The sequence below is a fragment of the Vombatus ursinus genome, unplaced genomic scaffold (genome assembly GCF_900497805.2).
Source record: "Vombatus ursinus unplaced genomic scaffold, bare-nosed wombat genome assembly UNPS02014798.1, whole genome shotgun sequence".
Classification (NCBI taxonomy): Eukaryota; Metazoa; Chordata; class Mammalia; order Diprotodontia; family Vombatidae; genus Vombatus; species Vombatus ursinus.
Genome location: NW_020954576.1, coordinates 53325356 through 53347841, shown reverse-complemented (window position 1 = coordinate 53347841; position 22486 = coordinate 53325356). Strand labels below are relative to the sequence as shown.

The following is a 22486-nucleotide window of genomic DNA, read 5'->3' as shown; positions in this document are numbered from 1 at the left end:
AGTGATACATAGATTATACATATGAAGTCATGCAAAACATGCTTCCATAAGCTAATCATTTTTAAGCTTGCCTTTCTGACCATTCCATCCTTTCAAAGGTGGATGAAACAATGAGGAGACTATCTGTTCTAGATCTGAACTTCATCAACAAGGAAGAACTAGTTTCTAGGGGTGGAAACCTTGCTGAGAAATGAGCACTCCATCTTTGAACTGATGATAAGAGAATAAGAAAACAAGGCATAGTCTGTCATCAAATTTTGGGAGAGCAGATTTCAAAGGGTACAGTAGAAGAATAGGTAGGAGGCCACAGACTAAAATCCTGCAGAGACAGCCAGCTCAAGAGGGATGGTAAATTCTCCAGAGTGAAATTCTGAAGACACAAGGAGCAATTTTGATGAGGATGAAAGGATGGAGCTGTCTAAAGAACCTGATGAAGATGCACATGGAACTCAATGGCCAACTTGGGTTTTTAAAAGATGTGTACAGGGGCAGCTAGGTGGTGCAATGGATAGAGCACCAGCCCTGAAGTCAGGAGGACCTGAGTTCAAATCCAGCTTCAGACCAAACACTTGACACTTAAGTGACCCTGGGCAAGTCACTTAACCCCAATTACCTTAAAAAAAAAATGTGTACAGAACACGAAAAGGCAAATAATGGAGGAAGACTACAAAATCATGACCTGATGATCATAAGAGATGCACTTAGGCTGGTAAGGTAGGCTAAGAACAAAATGGCAGGAATTTTACTTATATTGGGAGAAAAGAGGGGGCTCCAAGAAGGAAGAGGACCAGTGCTCAGAGTAGATGGGTCAATCATAAGAGAAGATGGAGAGATGGCAGAACTGCTCCATTTTTAATTCACTTCTGTTTTCTCTGCCAAGGAGAATGACCTTTGGACTGAAAATGAGATAATAAATGATAGAGAGGGAGTTGTTACCCAAGATAAGGAGGTAAATAATAAGAGAGTGCCTCACTACCTTAGATGAATTCAAGTCATCCCAGTCAGCTAAAACTGAGGAAACTAAAAGAACTGGCAGATGTGATCGCTAAAGCTATGTCAATGATCTTTGAAAGAAGTGAATAGGAGTCACCACAGGACTGAAGAAGGGACTATTTTCAAAAAAATGGAAGAAAATGGAATCCATAGCCCCATGGAGGTTAATGAGATGGATTTCAATTCCTGGCAGGATTTGACAATGTATTATTAAAGGGATTGTCAGTGAACATCTAGAAAAGGAAGTAGTGATCACAAAGAGCCAGCATGGTTTCATCAAGAACAGGTCATGCCAGGGGCAGCTAGGTGGCGCAGTGGATAGAGCACTGGCCCTGAAGTCAGGAGGACCTGAGTTCAAATCTGCCCTCGCACCAAACACTTGACACTTACTAGCTGTGTGACCCTGGGCAAGTCACTTAACCCCAACTGCCTAAAAAACAAAGAAAACAAACAAACAAAAAAAACCCCAACAGGTCATGCCAGACTAACCTCATATCCTCTTTTTGACAGGGTTACTAGACTAGTCAATCAGGAAAACGTTACAGTTTACCTAGATTTTAATAAAGCATGACAAAAAATACCTCATGCTGTTTTAATGGAAAAGGTGAAGGCTGGAAACTGTAATATACTTAGGTAGATTTGAAAGTGGTTGAATGGCTGGGCCCAGAGAGAAGTTTTTAATGTTTCCATGTAAATTTGGAAGGTCTCTAGCAGAATGTGGGATTTGTACTTGGACCTATATACTATTTAACAGATTTATTTATGACTCAGATGGTCACAGCAGGGATGCTTATCAAATTTGCAGATAACACAGTGTTGGTAGGTACAAGTTAGCATGTTAAATGAAGATCAGGATTCAAAAAATTCTTTACAGATTAGAAGCCAGGGCTGAATTTTTATTTGGACCTGTGATTTCATCTGCACAAGGAACTTTCAGTTTAGAAACTCTCTCTACCAAAGCAATTCTTTGGTAACTTACAGTCAGAGAGTTTCCTGGTACTGAGAGCTTAAGAGACTTGACTGTAGTTACACTTAGTATGCGTCTAGAGGCAGGATTTGAACCCTGGTCTTCCTGACTAATACTGACTATATGGTCCTCTATTCATTATATCATACTACAAAATCTAAGATTAAATTAAATAGGGATATATACAAAGTCTGTTGCTTGTTTAAAAAAAATTAACTTTATAAGAAGTGGGTAGGGTTAGAAAAAAGTTCATCAGAAAAAAGTTGTGAGATTTTAGTGACTGTAAACTCAAAATTAAATACAAAAATATTTATAGCATCATTTTTTTGTAGTAGCAAAGAACTGGAAACAAAGTGGGTGCCCAATAACTGGGGAATGACTACATACACTATGACATATGAATGTAACAGAATATTATTGTGCTATGTGAAATAATGAATATGAAAAATAACTCCCACCTCACCTGGGAAGAAATCCAGGTCAGTTATGCCCTGGAGGCTTCAAGAGAGGATTGGAGGGGAGGGAGTGGGAAGAGAGGATGAAACCTAATGTGGGCACCCCATTTTAGGAAAGATACTGCTAATCTGGAAAGCATCCAGAAGACAGCAATCAGGACATGGCCAAGGGCCTTAAGATCAAGTCATATGAAGATCAGTCGACAGATATGGGGATGTCAGGCTAAAGACGAGGGGAAGACTTAGGGGGAGCAGGAGAGCTGCCTTCAAGTATCTGAAGGGCCACCACGCGGAAGGAGAATTGGGCTGGCTCTGCCTAGTCTCAGAGGGCAGTGCTTGATAGCGGAAGTTGCAAAGAGAAATTTAGGCTTGATATGAATGAGAACACCTGTTGGCAGTCAGATCTATCTCAAAGTACAAGGGGCTACCCTCACGGAAGAGTGGCCTTCTTCTCCCTCGAGTTCTTCAGACCAGCTCTTCTTGTTTAGGTGAGGGTCAGACTAGATGATTCTGCGATTTGGAGTCCAGGGCTACCCACTACAGAACTCTTTCGACTTCTTTGGCCAGGCTACTTGAGTCTAAAATTCTTGGGGATCTCCCAGGGGAGCCACCTCCAGTTTCCATGCTGCCTGACTTTAGGGTGGGGGCAAGCACAAAGGCCTTGGTGAATTCCTGATCTTTGAAAGCAGACAGGAACGACATTGGGAGCCTCACTAGAAGTGGCATCGTGACTGTAACTAATTCGTAAGTCAGGAGGTTTTAGCCTCCCTTCCCACTAACCTGGATCTCTTCACGAGTGAGATGGGAAGTATTTAGGATACAATCAAGGGGGCGTTCCCAGGTCCCCTGGAAAGTTTGCAGGTGGAAGTAGTAGGCAATGCCATCCTTCATCAGATGCTGGACCCAGAAGAGCTTGTTTCCTATAAGAAAGTCATGGAAAAAGAGAGCAGAGATAGAGAGATTTGAAGAGATGGGGAGGTAGGATGGAAAAGAAGAATAAGAAGCAGGAATGGGAACAGAGGCAGGAGAAGGAATGATACCTGGTTGTTTCTTCCTTTCCATGGTATCCTGCAATAGCTTCTGGTAGTCACTGGCACATTCTGTGACCACCCCATAGAGGGCCACGGCTGGGTTACGTAATACCCGTTCTGTCTGGGCTGACTTCCCCTCCTTGATGGCTTGGTTGATGGCAGCCACTCCAAGGGCCACTAGGGTGGCAGGATAAGAGAGAGAAAAGTCAATTAGCTCCTGGGGAACTTCCACAAGGAGCATGCTCTTCTGGGCTATGGGAGAGGTGAAAGAGAAGAGATACAGTGGGATAGGGAAGAGGAGACAGTGAAATGGAAATGGGGAGGGTCTTGGGAAGGGATGCTATCAGTCTTGCATGGATCCCTGGAGGAAGACAATGTTGAATTCGATTAGGAAGGAGGGCAGAAATGGAAGTGGATAGATAAAGGAGAACTAGACATCTCAGGAAGAAACAATGACTACGCCATTTGATGGGGTTATAAGGTAGGGAATATGGGGCTGGTTTCCCTGAATGGAGTAGGGAATCCAAGTTGGAGAGCTGGCAGGAAACAAGGTAGAGGGGTCGTGTAGGGGAGAAGCCTCGATTCACTGAGATGCTCAGGATCTGCCTTCAAGGAGCTGAACAAATGGACAGATGGTGCTATGCGAAGGACAATGGATGTGAAGGACACACTCCAAGAGAAAACACGCATCGGTTTTGGCACTGGTTTTACCTAATACACTTTCATACAGTCTCTACTCCAGCCAAACTGGACTAATTCCTTGTCCCCCAAACAGGCCCTGTGTTCTCACTTCCTCAGACTTTAGCTCACAAACCCAAAACATTCTCCCTCCACCTTTTTGGCCGATCAATCAATAAACATTTATTAAACACCTATTATGTGCCAGGAGCTGTGCAAAGTACTGAATCCCCAATCTACCCTTTAAAAGCCCACTCAGACCCCACTTCTGTGATAAAGCCTTCACTTATGCCCCCCACTGTAACAACTTTCTGTTTCTACGGCTTCACACAGCTCTTCTAGACAGTTATGAGCTTTTGAGAGCAAGGACTGGGTTATGACTGGCCCCCATGCTTAACCCAGGAGTCTGAACACAGCAGATGCTCAATGAATATCTGCTGTCTGAATCCCCTCTCTCCTCTCCTCTCCTCTCCTCCCCATCTCACTCAGCTGAGAGAATGAACTCTGAAACACATTCTGGGGGCAGAGTCTCACCAGGACCTAACACAAAGGCAGAACGGGGGAAGAAAGGGTGGAGGGTTTTTTTCAGTCTGTTGCATGATTTCTTAAGTGCTCCTGGCACATGCCAATGTTGGGAGTGATGCACGAGAAGGAGGTCGGGGGAGGACAAGTGAGGCAGCACAGAGGGGTTGAGTACAAAAAAGATTCTCTCATCCCTTTGACCATCAAACAGCCTCTTCTATAGTTTAGCCAACAGGTCTTCTGCAATGTCAGTCTGCCTCTTCTCAGGAGGGATGGAATGGGATAGGAATGGGTATAATTCCTTTATCCTTCTTACTCTTCTGAGCTGCTTCTGTGCCCTGATTAGCTTTGGCCACTCCCTGGCGGATCTCCTCCAACCACAGCACAGCCCCAGGGTCCTTTGTTACCTAGAGTAGAGGTAGAGAAGAAGGAAGATTAGGGGCCAGCCTAGACTCCCAATTTTTCAAGAGTTTCCCCCACCCGTCCATGAGGTTAACTGGCCACTCTGACCTGAACTGGACCTTCTAACAGGTATCCCTACTCCTCTCATTTACCCGACCCACAGCCAGCAGAAGCAGTGTCCTCTTAAAAAGTCCAAGGATTTAACTAGAAATTCTCCAAAGAGGAAGCAGAAATTGTGACCGAATGCCAGAAAAAGCTAAAACCTCACACCTATCAAAATAGCAAAAATAAATAACAATGATAAAAGGCTTTGTTAGCTGGTGGTTTAAGGAGACAGGTGGCCTTGGGCATTGCTGATAATTATGCAAATGGAGTATGCTTTCTGGAGAGCAATCAGAAAGCCTATTAGTTCTGGAAGGTGTGCTGGGCTTAGAACTGGGACACTCGGGTCCAAATTCCAGAACTGCTACCTACTAAGTGATCTTGGGTCAGTCACTTAGACTCTGTTTTCCCAGCTGTAAGATGGGAACAATACTTGCACTTTCTACTTTCACAGATTATTATGAGGAAAACTAGAATCAAGCAATCCATCAACGGACAAGTACTTGCTGGGTGCTTAGGTGCTAGAGAATCAGAGACAGAAGTGAAACCGTCCCTGCCCTCAAGGAGCTTACACTCCATAGAGGAAGACAATAAGTACATATATAGGGATATAAAAAAAGCAGATACAAGATGATTAGGGAGGGGAGGAAGTTAGCAATTGAGGGGATCAGGAAAAGCCTCATGAATCTTACTAGAAGTTTTAAGAACTGGAAGTGAATAGGGGGTGCATTACAAAGGCACTGGGACAGGGAAACTGGCTGACGCGTACAAATCCCAGTAAGAAGGCTGACTTCATCATGAAGACAAGGCTGGAAAGGGAGTTTGAGGCCAGGTTTTGGCTTTGAGTACCAAAGAGAGGGGTTTATATTGATCCCAGAGGTCATAAGAAGTCATTGGACTTTATTGAAAAGGGTAATAATGTGACCAGACGTACACTTTAGGAAAATCACTTTGGCAGCTATGTGGAAGAAAAACCGGAGTGGGGATAGACCGGAGGCAGGGAGATCAAGAGGGAGGCTATTGCAATAGTCTAGGTGAGGGGATAAAGACCTTAATTTGACTGGTGATTGGGGAGGCAGGGGGAAGGGAATGCTCAATAAGAGATGTGAAGGTAGAAATGGAGACCTCAGCAACCTCTCTGGGATGAGGGAGCAGGCGAGGTCAAGGATGATCCAAATTGGGAATCTGGGAGATTGGAAGACGATGGTGGTGTCCTGAGCAGAAATTCTCAAAGTTCAAAAGAAGGGTGAATTGGGATAAAAGATAACGAAGTCTGTTCTAGACATGTCGAAAGGAAAGCAACAATACTTCCAAAGATTTATTATTTCATCAGAGTGGGTACTCTCTACACCAAAGATCAAGACCTTGTCCACACCTTACTAAATAACTTTAAGAATTGTTGCGGCCAAAATACAAAATCAAGCCTTGGTGATGATCCTTCTGGTAGTGAGAATAACAATTTAACTTTTTGCACGAAAGGAAGATGTGCTGCTGACCATCCCTTTTGACCTTGTAATTCCACTACTGGTATAATACTCTAATCCTTTAACAAAAATTTATTAATTAAACATCTTCTCTAGGCCAGGCACTGTGCTGAATGCTGGAGATACAAAGACAGAAATGAAATCATCCCTGTCTTCAAGGAGCTTACATTCTATCATGGGAGACAACAAGGGCACATCTAAACATGTGCAAAATAAATTAAAAAAACAACTTTATTGGGAATGGGTGGGAGGGGGGCACTAGCAGCTGGGCAGATAGGGAAAAGTCTCACTGGGGAAAGGGGGTCATGTCCAGATTTGTGAATTCATTAGGACAACAGGGCAGAAACCCCTTCAACTGATTCAGAACCTAATTAGTCTGTAATTCAGTCTCAAGGATTTTCCTGGGACATTGACAGGTTTCAGTGATTAGCTCAGGGTCATAAGACTAGTAGGCAGGGAGGTAACACAGTAGTTAGAGCACTGGATCTGAAGTCAGGAAGATCTGAGCTCAAATCCAGCTGTAGACTAGCTGTATGACACTGGGCAAGTGTCTCTGTCTGCCTCAGTTTCCTCAACTATAAAATGGGGATGATAATAATAGCACCTGCCTCCCAGGGATGTTACAAAGATCAAAAGAGAGAATATTTGTAAAGCACTATGCAAACCTTAAAGCACAATATATATACACTAACTCTTAATATTATTTTAAATTTTTTTTAATACCATGTGTCAGAGGTGAGTCTCAAACTGGATCTTAAAGACTTTCCAGATTGTTTCCACATTCTATCTACTATTTCAAGGTCTCCCCTCTATGAAGATTTTTATAGCTATGTTATTTGTAATGTGGGAAAAACTGGAAACTGAGTAAATACTCAACAGCTGGGGAATGACACTCAATAGAACATGTCACACAAGGAGAAGGAAAGATCAACATACCACCTATATCACAGCACTGCCTCTGGAGTCAGAGGAACTGGGTTCAAATATTGCTTCTGACACTATCTGTGTGACCTTGAGCAAGTCATTTAACTTCCTTAGGCCTCAGTTTCCTTGTCTGTAAAATGAGGGAATGGGACTAGATGTCCTCCGCAGTCTCTTCTAGGTCTAAATCTACAATCCTGTAATTTTTATAAATAAAATGTTTATTTTATAAAGTAAAACCTTTCTAGAACTAGGAATACATTTACTGATACTCAAACATATAATCAATAAGGATTGAAAGATGTTTTAAAGCAGGAATTCTTAAGCAGGGATCTGTGAACTTGGATGGGAAAAATATTACCTCTTTATTTTCACTAACTTCTAGTGATCATTTAGCATTTCCTTCAGTTATGAATTTAAAAAAACACCCCAACAAACCTTATTCTAAGAAGGGGTCCACAGGCTCTACCAGACTGCCAAAGGGGTCCATGAAACAAAAAAGGGTAACAACCCCTGTTTTAGAGTGAGCTATCAGGGCAGCTAGGTGGTACCATGGACAGAGCACCAGGCCCTGGAGTAGGAGGATCTGAGTTCAGATCCAATCTCAGACACATGATACTCATTAGCTGTGTGACCCTGGGCAAGTCACTTAACTGCCAAAAAAAAAAAAAAAAAGATAGAGTGAGTTATTGCGGTGGTAGAGGTCAAAACAAGTAGTAGACTAGCTTCAGAAGACCTGGATTCAAAATACTTACTGGCTATGTGACCTCAGGCAAATCACTTAATATTCCTCAGCCTCAGTTTCCTCAGCTGTAAAATGAAGATAATAGTACCACATACTTGCAGGACTGTGGTGAAGAAAGCTTTTTGTGCACCTTAAGCACTATATAAGTATGAGTTATCCTTACTTGAATGTTTAAAAAATTTCAAATTATAGTGGTTCAATACTCACCGGATTCTTTCTTTTTTTTTTTTTAAAGTAAAGTTCATAAGGAAAAAAGAAATTGAGTTCTTCAATATTTAAAAAAAAAATTCCCTCCCTGTTCAGGAAGCTATAATGGCTCTTTATCCTGTTGGATCAGGTCCTAACTCTTGAGTCTGGATTCAGGATTTCTACCCTGCATCACCTCCTCTGGGCCCCAACCACCCTGCCAGGAGAGAACACTCTGGAGTCTCTACTCCAGCCTGGCTCAGACTCTTCCCCTCATCTCGAAACCAGGGGTGGGGAGCCTGCAGCCTCAGGGCCACATGTGGTCCTCCAGCTCCTCAAGCTCAGCCCTTTGACTGAATCCAAACATTACAGAACAAATCCCTAAACAAAAGGCCGAACCCAAGGATCGAGAAGGCCACGTGGCAGGCTCCCCACCCCTGTAGTCTAAGCCATTTCCTCTGCCTGTCATGTTCTCTAACTCCCACCTTCTGTTTGTTCCTTCCCTACCCTGCTTTTTCTATTTCCTCTTCTTCTGGGAAGCCACTCCAGATTGCTTCCAATGGCTCTTCTCCTTCCTCTGGGATTACAGGACATAGAGACTTTAAGAGACTGTTAATTCCAAGCCTTTCATTTCCCAGATGAGAAAACAGATGGGAAGAAAGAAGATAAGTGACCTAGCTAAGGTCATATAGACAGGTAGCAAAGCCAGTGTCTGAACCCACGGCACCACGCTGCTTTCCTGTCTCTCCGTCTGTGTCCTTTGGGTACCTCTTTCTCCCTTTTTATCCTCCCAGTGCCTAGGATGGTCACAATGAGTGCTCAGTCCTTGTAGTAAACTAGATAATTTTTCCCCCTCTTTTTTTCTTTTCTTTTCTTTTTTTTTTTGCTAGGCAATGGGGTTAAGTGACTTGCCCAGGGTCACACAGCTAGTAAGTGTCAAGTGTCTGAGGCCACATTTGAACTCACATCCTCCTGACTCCCGGGTTGGTGCTCTATCCACTGCACCACCTAGCTGCCCCAATAATTCTTTTTTAAAAATATATATTTTATTTATTTCACTAAATATTTCCCAGTTACTTAAAAAAAATTTTCAACATTTTATAAATTTTTTTGAGTTCCAAATTCTCTCTCTTCCTCCTGGTCCTCCCCTCTCCTTGAGAAGGCAGGCAATTTGTTATCAATTATACATGTGAAGTCATGCAAAACTTATTTCCATACCAGCTATGTTGCAAAAGAAAACACAAACAAAAAAATAAAGTTTTTTTAAAAGTATGCTTCAACTCTGAGGTACCACATCACACCTATCAGATTGGCAAACATGACAAAACAGGAAAATTATAAATATTGGAGATGTGGGAAAATTGGAACACTAATGCATTGTTGGTGGAGTTGTGAACCAATCCAATCATTCTGGAGAGCAATTTGGAACTATCCCCAAAGGGCTATAAAACTGTGTATACCTGTTGACCTAGCAATACCACTTCTAGGTCTGTATCCCAAAAAGATCACAAAAACGGGAAAAGGACCCACATGTATAAAAATATTTATAGCAGCTCTTTTTGTGGTGAAAAAGAATTGGGAATTGAGGGGATGCTCATCAATTGGTGAATACCTGAACAAGCTGTGGTATGTGAATGTAATGGAATACTATCGTTCCATAAGAAATGATGAGCAGGTGGATTTCAGAAAAACCTGGAAAGACTTGCATGAACTGATGCTGAGTGAAGCAAGCAGAACCAGGAGAACACTGTATACAGTAACAGCAACAACTGACTTTGATAGACTTAGCTCTTCTCAGCAATGCAAGGATCTAAGACAACTCCAAAAGACTCATGATGGAAAATGCTATCCATATACAGAGAAAGCACTGATGGAGTCTGAATGCAGATTGAAGCATACTATTTTCTCTCTCTTTCTTTTTTTCCTTTCTCATGATTTTTTCCTTTTGTTCTGATTCTGCTTTCACAATATGACTAATGTGGAAATAGGTTTAAATGATCATACATGTATAGCCTATATCAGATTGCATGCCATCTTGGGGAGGGGAGAGAATTTAGAACTCAAAATCTTATAAAAGTGAATGTTGAAAACTAAAAATAAATAAATTTTAAAAATTATTTTGTTACTTTGAAAAGAGTGGAAATTCATTTTCCATTTTAAAAAGCCATACTAGCCTTAAGAACTCAAAAAATTAAGTATTTGTGTTACTATTAAATTCTGACTTTATCAAGACTTAAGAAAATAAGTCCTACTAAGAAAAATACTTTCAAGATGATCTGGTCACACCATTGCAGAATTATGTTATGCTGTGTTTTGTTTTTTAATAAAAACTTATTTTGCAAACAAGGGGGAAAAAAAGTATGCTTCAATCTGCATTCAGAATTCATCAGTTCTCTCTGTGGAGGTGGAGAGCATTTTTCATCACGTGACCTAGATAATTCTCAAGCCTACCTGGGCCTTCTTTCTCTTGGCGGAGGTCAGGATATGGTGGTATAGGGGGCCAACAGGGAGAGTGACATTATCCAGGCCGGCGGAGGGCAACAGTAGGGCAGTCAAGGTCTTCTCTGGTTTTCTCTGATCCAGGGCTTCATTGATGAGACTGACTGCGAGGATCTCTGATGGAACAGCAAGAGTCTACTAAGGAAGGGGAGCCCAAAGCTGCACTCTGGGGCTAGAATGCATAGCAAAAAAAAGCAGTTGCAGAGACCCAGTACTGGAAGGGTGTGAGTCTGACCCCCAACACAATCCATCCCTTCCAAGGCCCAACTCACGCTCTGTCTCCTCCTGGACCTGACCATTGACTTGGCTCACAGTGGCCTGCAAGTCATTCCAGCTCAGGAAGGCCCCGGCCCCATTCCGTTCCTGCCACAGCCTTCCCAGGGCATCAAAATAACTGGGGATTAAGGAAAGACAAGGTAAGTTGAGAGGTATGGGATCTCACAGTAGGAGTCAGGAGAGATGGAGGATTTTACCTCTCAAAGAGAAAGTAAGGCTCAAAGGAAGAGACTGAGAATAGTAATAGCTTAAATTTTATCTAAGTGCTTTAAAGGTTACAAAGTGATATCTCTACAACAACCCTATGAGGTAGAGAGTGCAAGTATTGGTATCCTCATTTTGCAGATGAGGGGATAGTCTCAGAGGCAAAAAGATTTCATAGGCTCTGAATCTCAGAGCCAGGACTTGAATCCAAGATCCAGTCATCTTTCCACTATCCACCCACCATCATTCCACTGTCCACCCACCATCTTTCCACTATTCATTCACCATCTCTCCACCAGCCCCACAGTCAGAGGGACAATCAGATTACACCTCCTTCTCTTTTCCACATGTCCAGGACCATCTCTGCTTGAGGGGAAGCAGGTAGTGACTCCATGCTGAAATAGAGATGTCTAGACTCCAAACCTAATGAAGAAGCTCTTTCCAAAATCACAGACTTGCTCCCAGGACATGGACTACTTCAGAACCTTGTTTTCTTGGTGCCAAGGACCTGAAAACTTGCCAAAGTCCACAAGGGACATAATTTTAAGTACTTTCCTCCCCTTTCCATACTCTGACAGTCCAGCCAGACTGGCTCCCTTAATGTTCCTCACAAAGGAGGCTCTCATTTCCTATCTCGATGCCTTTGCACACTTTATATCCCACGCCTCCTCACCTCAGTCTCTGGTGTCCTTCAAAACTCACTTTCTATAGGAAGTCTTTCCTAATGCCCCCCGCTATTAGTAACCCCCCCCCCCCAAAGAATTTTGCATTGATTATGCATAGATTCATATATGCATATGCTGTGTCTCCCTCTCCACCTTCCCCTCAAATTCACTGTAAGCTCCTTGAGGGCAGGAACTCTTTCTTTTAGCCTTTTTATTCCCAGCACTTAGCACACTGCTTGGCACCTACTAGGCATTTAATAAATGTTTACTGATTGAAGGATCATCTGTAAAATGAGTCTAATAATATTTGTACTATTCATCTTGTTGCTCAGTTGTTTCAGCTGTGTCCAGCTTGATTCTTTGTGACCCCATTTGGAGTTTTCTTGGCAGAGATATTGGAGTGCTTTGCCATTTCCTTCTCCAGCTCATTTTACGGGTGAGGAACTGAGACAAAAAGAGTTAAGTGACTTGCCCAGGGTCACACAGCTAGTAACTGAGGCCAGATTTGAACTCAGGAAGATGAGTTTTCCTGACTTTAGGCCCAGCACTCTATCCACTGTATCACCTAACTGCCCTCTACTCACCTACTGGGCATTTAATAAATGCTTTTTTTTTTTTTTAAGGCAATTGGAGTTAAGTGACTTGCCCAGGGTCACACAGCTAGTAAGGGTCAAGTGTTTGGTCTGAGACTGGATTTGAACTCAGGTCCTCCTGACTTCAGGGCCAGTGCTCTATTCACTGCACCACCTAGCTGCCCCTAATAAATGCTTATTGATTGATAGATCATCTGCAAAATGGGTCTAATAATATTTGCACCATCTATCCCACAAAGCTATGAGGAAAGCACTTTGTAACCCTTAAAAGTACCATGAAAATCAGTTGTTTTCATTTCAGTTTCCTGTTTCTCTCACGTCCCTGAGGTTTTAAAGGTCCTGTGCCTTGCCTTGCTTACCGCTGGGCATTCTCTCCATCCACTTCAGCCAGGCCCAAAGCTGGGCTGACCAGACTGTTCCAGAAGCCCCCAGCATCCCCTGCCTCCAGGCACCGATTAATCAGGGCAACAGCAGAGAGCATCTCCAAAGCCACAAAGAGTTCCTCCTGAGCAAGTTCCTAGGAGAGAAGCATGGAAGTCCTCTTGACAAATCTGGAGCCTTTAGGGTGCACCCCCCCACCCCCCTGCCAAACTGACTGGAGTCAGAAAGACCTGAGTTCAAATCCTACTTCAGGATTACTACCTGTGTGACCCTAGGTAAATCACTTAACTACTTTCAGACTCAGTTTCCTCATCTGTAAAATGAGGATAATAAAAGCAAAATAATAAAATCTCCCAGGATTCTTGTGAGGGTCAAATGAGATAACATATATAAAATGCTTTGCAAACCTTAAAGTGGTGTATATATAAGTGACAGTTATTATTACTATACTATCTCATATCTCACTAGCCTACATCCCCATTGCAAATATATAATGCACACTGGGTCTTTCTTCCTAGGAGGATGTGTCTCCCATCCTGGCCCAACCTGCTCTTAGTCTCCCCCAACCTTTCAGCCTTCCATTAGAATCCTCTGGATTAAATGCCCTATCCACTGGACTCCCTGAATCCTAGCCTTCCGCCAATCAAACCCTTCCCCACCCTGCCATCCTTTAAGAAGGCTTCTGAGGCTTATCCACCTCTGCCCAAGTCCACTCCCCTCCAGGCTTTTCCACCCCCCACCACAGGTATCTAGATCGCCAGGCCCCCTGGATCTTCTGCTCTTGTTCCTGTGTCTGTGCTCTGGAGGTGTAGAATTTCCCCAAAGGGCTAGGGATATCCCTTTTCTTCCCCTCAGATCCCTCCTCATGGCCTAAGGCAGGGTCCTGGTGTTAGATTAGGGGTTAAAGATCAGCAAGATTTCTGTACTAGTAATGGGCAGAGGACCAGGGGAATGGAGAGAGTACCCTGTGACCCCTTCTTGTGACTTACCCCTTCCTGCTGCTGCTGAATCAAACTTAGTTCCTGCTGGTACATGGATTCAGCAAAGGGGTACACCTCAGGCAGCTGGGCTTCAGGGCACATAAGCTCCCTCACCGTGTCTGCTGCCAGCCCTCTCCGGATGGCTCTATTGATCCGTCCAACAGCCTGAAGCACTGGTAGGGGTAGAGAAAAGTTGATTCAGCTGGCCACTTAAGCAAAGTTATCTGCCCCCAATCCAGCCCTACCCCCCAATGTGGCAGTATCAAGCAGTTTAAAAAAACCACTCCTCATACCAAATGACCCAACAATGCCATTTCTGGACCACGCCCTGAGGATGCTGTTAAATAGGGAAAGAGAACAAACCTAGCTGCTTTATTTGCAATGGTGGGAAGCTGGAAACAACTTTTATGTCTTCCTACTGTGGAATGGATGAATAATTATGATATATCATTGCAATGGTGTATGATTATGTTTAAAAAATGACAGATTTGATGACTACAAAGAAATAAGGAATGGATTATATGAAGCAACACAAGCAGAAGACAGTAGAATTAAAAAAAAACAAAACACCAAAGGTACTAACTGTGGCTTATTTTAAAACACCACCACCACTATCACAGCAACATCGTGGCTGAATACAAAGAGCATTAGAGCTAGACTTGAAATCCAAACACTTACATTCAAATTCCAGTTCCAGCACTTGCTTGCTATGTGACTTATATGAACAAGCCACGTTAGCCTCCTAAACAGATTCTTCATCTGTCAAACGGGCACAACGCACACTATCTACCTCACGGGAGTGTTACGTTGACAATGCTTTCTGAACCTTAAAATGCTGTAGAAATGTAGGTTGTAATTGTTTATAAAAAAAAACAAAAACAAACCCACAGCAGAACCTTATTTTAAGCACAGAGACAGAAAAGAGAGCAGAAGAGGATAGGCTGTAAATAAACTGCTAGGCTCCGCACTGCAGACGAATTTTTAGAACAAACTTGGATGGTGTGTTGGCAGAAGAGGGAGAAGGGAAGGAGGGTGCCCTAGGGTGGCCAGCTACCATAGCAGTGGGGGAGGGTGTGGTGTGTGCATGGGGGTGTAAGATAATTGGGAATTGAGTATGGCAGGTCTCTGAACTCAGAAAGCCTTGATGCTCATCGACAAAAGGTGTTCTTAGCATCATAAATTGACTTCCACACCACCACAAGGGCCAAGCTGAAACCCAAGAGGAGTAAGATGAAGTAGGGCCAAGCAACCTGGCTGTGCTGGCCCCAGAGGCCTCAGGAGCAGAGATGGGCCCCTGGCAGCAGCCTTCACCCTGAGAAGGACTCTATCAGTTCTGAGGCAGGACTCTTAGTTCAGTCATGTGATAAAGGACTTTCGTCACCATCTGACTCCTCTCTGACAAGGAACATTTCATCTTTTAATGCAAGGTCTACCTGGCCTGAAATCAATTTGCCTGATTGTGTGTCATGGATTCCTTGTCGCACTGGGCTGATTTTATCTTCTTGGTGGCTAAATATAAAATTGTATAAAAAATCCTCTCTACCTTTTTTGGGCTGAGAGGGAAAAAAAAAGAAAAAGGTCTAGACTTGCTACCTTAGGCCAGAGGTAAATTATCGGCAAGGTCGATATTATAAGAGGGATTGCTAGGCCAAAGGCTCAAGATTTCCCTGGGTGAATTCCATGAAGAATCTGATTCCACAGGAAGTCCTCAGCAAGGACCCCCCAGGTTAGGGCAATGCTAGAACAAACTATCAGGCAAAAAAGTGTTGCCCTGTCAAGAGAAGCAATCAAACAATCAACAAGCATTTATTAAGCACCTACTACATGCCAGGTACTATGCTTGGCATTGGAGATACAAAGGTAAAAACAAAATTATCCCTTGAGACAACATGTATAATAGAACATAAACAAAATAAATTTAAGGTAATTTGGAGAGGGGAGAGCTGGGGGCAGTGGAAGTCTTGAAGCAATAAAGGAGTCTCAAAAGTGGAGATGGGGAAGGAACACATTTCAGGCAGAGACGAAGGGTTCTGTGTGTGTGTGTGTCTGGAACAGCAAGAAAGCCAATGTAGTTGGACCAGATAGAGTGTGGGGAAGGGAACAATGTCCAATGAGGCCAGAAAAGGAGGCAGGGGCCAAGGGGGGAGGGCTTTAAAAACCAATCAAAGGGGTTTATAACTGATCCTACAAGTAGTCAGGAACCACTGGAGTTAACTGAATAGGGGAATAACAGGGTCAGGCCTACGATTTGAGAAAATCACTCCAGCAGCTGGGTAAAGTATGGTTTAGAGAGAGAGAGAATATTGGGCTGAAAAACCAGTTAAGAGGCTATTGTAACAATCTAGGTGAGAGGTGATGAGGAGGGGCCTGAACTCGGGTGGTGGTTGTATGAGTAGAGAGAAGGGGATGGATTTGAGATGTGGAGACTGAAACAAGATTTGACAGCTGAACGGATGTGTGGGACTGATGGAGAGTTATGAGTCAAGTGTAACAAGGAGGTTGCAGAATGTGGGAAAATGGAAGCATGGTGATGCCCTTAACAAAAATATGGAAGTCTGGAAGGGGGGAGGGATTAGAGAAAAGATAATGAGGTGTTTTCTTATTTTTCTTTTTAGATATGTTGATTTTGAGATGACTATGGGACATCCAGTTTGAAATGTCCAATAAGCAAAAGTGATCTGGGTGCTCTTAATAGTCAGTGTCTGAAAACTGTGGAAGTGAGACAAAGTAAAAGATTCTTAAGAGAATAATTACCACAAGATTAAGTTAAGCAGAAATTATTAACCAGTAAAATTTAAAACAGCATTTCTTATCTCCTGTTTATAGCAAATTTTTACTAGTGCACAAAATTTTTTACCACCAAACATTCTTAGTTCTCAAACTCTATAAACTTTAAAAACTGGCTTCTTCCTCCTTCCTACCCTTGCTCCCAGATCTTATGTCCTTGACCACTGAAAGCCACTGAGCTAAGGCTTTGGAAGGAAGAATGATCCAAGAAAAGAATGTAGAGATTTTACTGGTCCAGAGTATAGTATGAGTTAGGAAAAACTGCTTTACAATCAGAAAGATATCATAATGTTTCTAGGCATTCTATTTCTTTTAAATCTTGCTACAGATTACATCTCTATGTTTATTCATTTCCTATAAAAAAGGTATATTCTTATTCAACTTCTTATAAAGAGGTTAAAAGGTATATTAATAAATATATATTATATAAATACCCATAATAAATTATATGTTATAATATTACATATAATTATAACATTATAGATATTTATATTATAGCCAAAGCAATAAGAAAAGTCTATCTTACTAAGCAGTGGGAAATTGTTTTAAGCAAAGAGTACTGAAAGGTGAAAGGAGCCCCCACAGATAAGCAATCAAAATATCCCTTCTCCTAGGCATGTTAGTAATTTCTTGGAAGGCAAATAACCTTTGAAATTTGGACTGGACATTGTCCTTTATCTCACTGCTCATTTTAGTTGCAGAGACTGAGACAGATAGCAGCTATTGGGAAACAGAACAATAATGCCCAGGAGAAAATAACCCACCACTTAGGGGCATGCATGCTTTACAAATTCAATCCTGTTATAGTAATAAGCAAATAGCACAATCCCAAATTCTTAAACATACTTTCTGAAATTATCTTCTAAGCATTATCAAGTGGTGCAGGAATGAGGTACATTCTATGTAGGTGAGAGCTGCCATGCCTTTGAGAGGGTTGACAACCAGTCTAGGTCAATCCTCCATCACAGGGCGGTGACTTACTAGCAAGTTCTTGATCGCCTTTAGCATTGGCTGCAGCCACACCAGCCTGGACCTCCTCCTTCTCCAGAAGCTCTACCAAGCCCAGCTCCTTTAAGAGGCAAAAGATTACCCTGAGAATTATGATAGTTATTTGTGTACATGTGATACCCATCCCCATTAAACTGTAAACTACTCTCAGTGACTGTCAATTTTTACCTGTGCATCCTCAGAATCTAGCATATTGTTTTGTATACAGTAGGTGTTAATAAATGTTTGTTGAATGGAACAGGGGTGGTCTATCCTAGCTTTAAGGGTGGGAGAGTCAGGGAGCAGAAGGATTTCCTCCCCTCACTCTCCCTCCTCAGACTTACCAGCGCTTTCTGTTCTCTGTCTAAACTCAGTTGCTCCAGGTACCAGTCACCAAAACCCCTCCTCACTCCTCGAAGGGCCAAAGCTGAGTCGCAGAGAGCTTCAAGCAAGGCCCCAGAGTTCTGTCTTTCCAGAGATTCGTCAACAGCCTCCAGAGCTCCATGAACTAAGAAGAAACCCAAACTTAGATCTGGGCAATTTGGGAGGGACCAGGGGCCTTAGAATGCTCTCAGTCTGCCCCTACCTCCCATCATCAATAACCAGAACCATCTGAAGCCAGTAGCATTCTGACTACTCTTTCCTGCTCCCAAACCTACAAAGATTTCTTTTGGTTTTGTCCATCCCAAACTTTGGGGACCTTCTTTCCATCAGCCTCCCTGTCTCAATGATTGTATCTCAATACCCTCTCAGCTCAGGCTCCTCTCCATGCAGGCAAACCCATGCCTCTTCCCCACCCTGAGCCTTTGAATGAGCTGTTTGCCCCCAAACGCTTCTCTTTCTCAGCCTCATCTCTTCCCCAACTCTTCCTTCCCAACTTTTTCATGTTTCTCCTCTTTCAGAAAGCCATGCATCCTTTTATTTTGGTCTTCAGTATTTGTCTCTCAAATGGCAACTCATTAAGGACGGATATCAGTCTTTTTATAGGCGTACAGTTGGCATCTGCCACTGGAAGGAAAAAGAATATGAAAGCTTCATTCTGATCTGGTCTAGATTAGGGAGGTGAGGGGTAGGGGGAAAGGGAAAGAATGGGTCTTGAATCATTTCACTTCTCAGGGGCCCCAGTTAGCTGTCTATACGACTGGGGCTGAGCACTGAGGTGCTTGACCAGATGAGGTCTAAATGTTCCTTCAGTTCTAAATCCTTTGATCCCAAGATTTCAAGCAGGGGTCAAAATTTTCAAACTTTGACTAGGATGGGCAAATGCTTTGTCCAGGCTCTGGCTATACATCCTGCACTGGGTATATATTTGAATTCTTTTGTCCTCTCTTACCATTGACTTGGTTGATATTGCCCTGTATCTCTGCCTGAGTCAGGTATCGGTCATAGATGTCATGGCTCTCTCCGCCATCCTGGACATACTAAGAAGAGGGTGAATATGCTATCAGGAGGAGGTCAGCTTGAAATAAGCCTTCTTGTTACTTTTTTCCCTCCCGCATTCCACCAGATTTCAGTCAACTCTTCTGAGTTCCTCCACTCCCACTGCTTCTAGAGGTCTAACCTAGTCCAGAAGCAAACCAAAATTTCCACCCTCCTGCTACCAGCACATTTAAGCTAACCTTAAGAATCTCTAGGGACAGAGTCCAGTCTCATCCAGTAACATCCCAGGGTCTCTGCTCTTCAGAGAGGTTGAACCCAGGAATCCTCCTCCATATATCCTTTGCCTTTAAGAACACAAAACACTAATCCCTCACCCTCCTCTTAGATCCCTACCTCTGAGGCAATGAGGTAATACAGCAGGCCTGGAATCAGGAAGACCCAAGTTCAAATCCAGCCTCAGACACTTAGTAGCTGTATGACTTTGAGCAAGTCACTTAACTTCTATCTCCCTCAGTTTCCTCAACTGTAACACGGGGATAATAACAGCATCCACCTCCCAAGGGTTGTTTTGAAGATTAAATGAGATATTTGTAAAGTTCTTGGCAAACAGTAGGCACTATATAAATAACAGTAGGCACTCATTCCCTTCCTTCCCTTTTAGTTTAATACAATTAAACAATTTTTCATTGCCTACTGTGAGCTGACTGCTATGCTAGGCTATGACAAATTTTTATTATTTCAATAACTGACATACTTTAAAGCCTTCATTTGAGTCTCACAACAATCCTGGGAAGGGGGTACTAGTAGTGGTATTATCCTAATTTTAGAGAGAGGGAAACTGAGGCTCACAAAGGTTAAGTATATTGCCTACGGTCACATGGCTAGCATCAGAGGTAGGATTAGAACACAGATCTTCCTGACTCTAAATCCTGCAATCAATCCACTATGCCACAGTACTCTCTTCTAGCCCTTCTCACTGTTCTGCCCTGGCCCCTTTCCCTGAACCACCCAGATAACTGCATTATTTCTTGAACTCTTCCGGCACAGGATCTGAGAGTACTCTCTCTTTCTCATAAAGCAGGGAAGATTCCCCACTTCAGTTTCAGAGTGTGAAATTAAGACCCTGAGATGGAATTAAGTGGTTTTTCCCTAGGTCAGGGAGCCCAGCATATGGGAACCTGAGCCCCAGGACTTCTCCTTACACAGTTCCTGGAGTTGGCGACTTTTTCCATCTTCACTTGGGCTAGCAGCTCCTGGTAAACAGCAGCCAAGGGCTCCCGGAGGTTCCCCAACATGGCGTTCGGGTTCTTCAGCGCAGCAAGAGTGTCTTCTACCACCCCCCTCTCCACCGCTTCATTGATGGCAAGGACGGCGGCATGGACTAGAAGTAGGGGAGTAAGGGTGTTGGGATGGGAAGCGGGGTGAGACATGAAAACAAGATCAAGGGACGAGAAGCAAACAGCAGGTTGAGGTCAACCTTGGTTACTTTAATTCTAATTCCATGTTGCCATCATAACTTCCTCAAACCCTCACAGGTTAGCTCAGTTGGAAGGCCCACGTGTAGGTAGGCGACGAGGAGAACCTCCTTTTCGGGATGTGCTCTCTACCCTTGAACCTGGAGTTTCCCACCCATCCAAAGCACCGCTCCTGGCATTTGTTGTGCAGATCAGCTGCTACCTACCAGAAGCCTCATCCACAGAGAGCTCACTTGCCAGGATGCCCCCAATCTTGCTGAACGCTGGCAGCTGCAGCCCATACTTAGCCAGCTCTGCAGTCATGTTGTTGAGTTCCTCCTCTGCAAAGACATCACAGGTAAACTGATGTCACTGAAATCTCAAAAGTACCAGCCTCTCCAGCCACAATACCCTGTCTTTTCTTTCCTTCACAACCAAATTCTTGTAAAGACATGTCCCCACTCTTTGCTTCTGTTTTTTTCACCTCCTCACTTCTCAATCCCTTGTAATCTGGCTTCCAAAGCTACCCTGCAATTGAGACTGCCCTCCCAAAGTTAACTGCTGAACAGGATGGCTTTTTCCCATCCTCCCCCTTCTTGACGTCTTTGTAGTTCTTGACATCATCGGGTATGCTTTCCTCCTAGATACTCTTGGCTTCTGTGCCAATATTCTCTTCTGGTTCTCCTCCTGACTGTCTAATCACTTTTTCACAATCGCCTTTGCTGGATTATCACCCACCCCACATCCCTTAAGCACAGGCCTTTCCCAGGGCTCAGTCCTGGGCCCCCTTTTCTTCTTTGTATGTTCTCTATATGTCATCTCATCAAGTCCCATGGGTTGAACTATCTCATCAGAGGTGATTCCCAAATCTATGTATCTAGCCCTACCTCTCTTCTGAACTCCAGTCCCCAGTTCCACAAAACCAACCACCTGCCTGCTGGACATCTCCACCTCAAACTCAACAAGTCTAAAGTGGCGCTCAGACTCTCCTCTTTCCCTCCCCTTCTAAAACTCCCCTATCTCCATTAAGCACATCACCTCCTCAGTCATCCAGATTCACAAACTCAGTTACCCATATTGTTCCTTCTCCCTTGTCCCCTGTATCTAATCAGTTGCCAAGCTTTGCTTCTAACTCCATAACTTCTCTCTGATTTATCCTCCTCCTCCTCTCCACTCACATGACCACTACCCTAGCTCAGGCCCTCCTCGCCTCTCACTTGGACAACTGTTGTTGTTGTTTAATCACTTCAGTTGTGTCCTACTCTCCGTGACCTCATTTGGGGTTTTCTTGGCAAAGATACTGAATAGTTTATTATTTCCTTCTCCAGCTCATTTTACAGAAGAGGAAACTCAGGCAAACAGGGTTAAGTGACTTGCCCAGGGTCACACAGCTACTAAGTGTCTAAGGCCAGATTTGAACTCACGAAGACAAGCCTTCCTGATTCCAAGCCCAGTGCTCTATCCATTGGACCACCTAGCTGCCCCCTGGACTACTGTAATAGCCTCCTAACTGATTTCCCTGCTTCCCCATTTCTCTTCCCTCCAATCATCTTCCATATACCTTCCAAATTAAGATTCCTAAAATACAGTTATGACCCCATAGCTCCTCTGCTCAAAAACTATCCATAACTCCCTCTTGCATCTATGATAAAATCCAAATTCTTCAGCCTGCCATCTAAAGCCTCATGACATTGTGCTCCTCTTAATTTTCTAGACTTACTTCATAATGCTTCCCTTCCCGTACTCTCCTCTCCAGCCCAAGTGGCCTGCTAGCTTTCCCTCAAACTTGACATT

General features: G+C 43.4%; 1 protein-coding gene across 2 annotated transcripts in view; it reads right to left on the bottom strand.

The window, feature by feature from the left end:
• The window catches only part of IQGAP3 (IQ motif containing GTPase activating protein 3), a 68798-nt gene that overhangs the window by 29512 nt on the left and 16800 nt on the right, over nt 1-22486 (bottom strand). For both annotated transcript variants that reach the window (XM_027871480.1, XM_027871481.1), the window contains 12 exons: nt 20920-21033; nt 20441-20619; nt 19192-19279; nt 18203-18366; nt 17853-17940; nt 14094-14257; nt 13083-13240; nt 11258-11379; nt 10938-11101; nt 4963-5053; nt 3456-3623; nt 3196-3335 (listed from right to left, as the gene is read on the bottom strand). In XM_027871480.1, the coding sequence (XP_027727281.1) occupies nt 3196-3335; nt 3456-3623; nt 4963-5053; nt 10938-11101; nt 11258-11379; nt 13083-13240; nt 14094-14257; nt 17853-17940; nt 18203-18366; nt 19192-19279; nt 20441-20619; nt 20920-21033 (1640 nt within the window). The remainder of the gene's footprint in view (nt 1-3195; nt 3336-3455; nt 3624-4962; nt 5054-10937; nt 11102-11257; nt 11380-13082; nt 13241-14093; nt 14258-17852; nt 17941-18202; nt 18367-19191; nt 19280-20440; nt 20620-20919; nt 21034-22486) is intronic.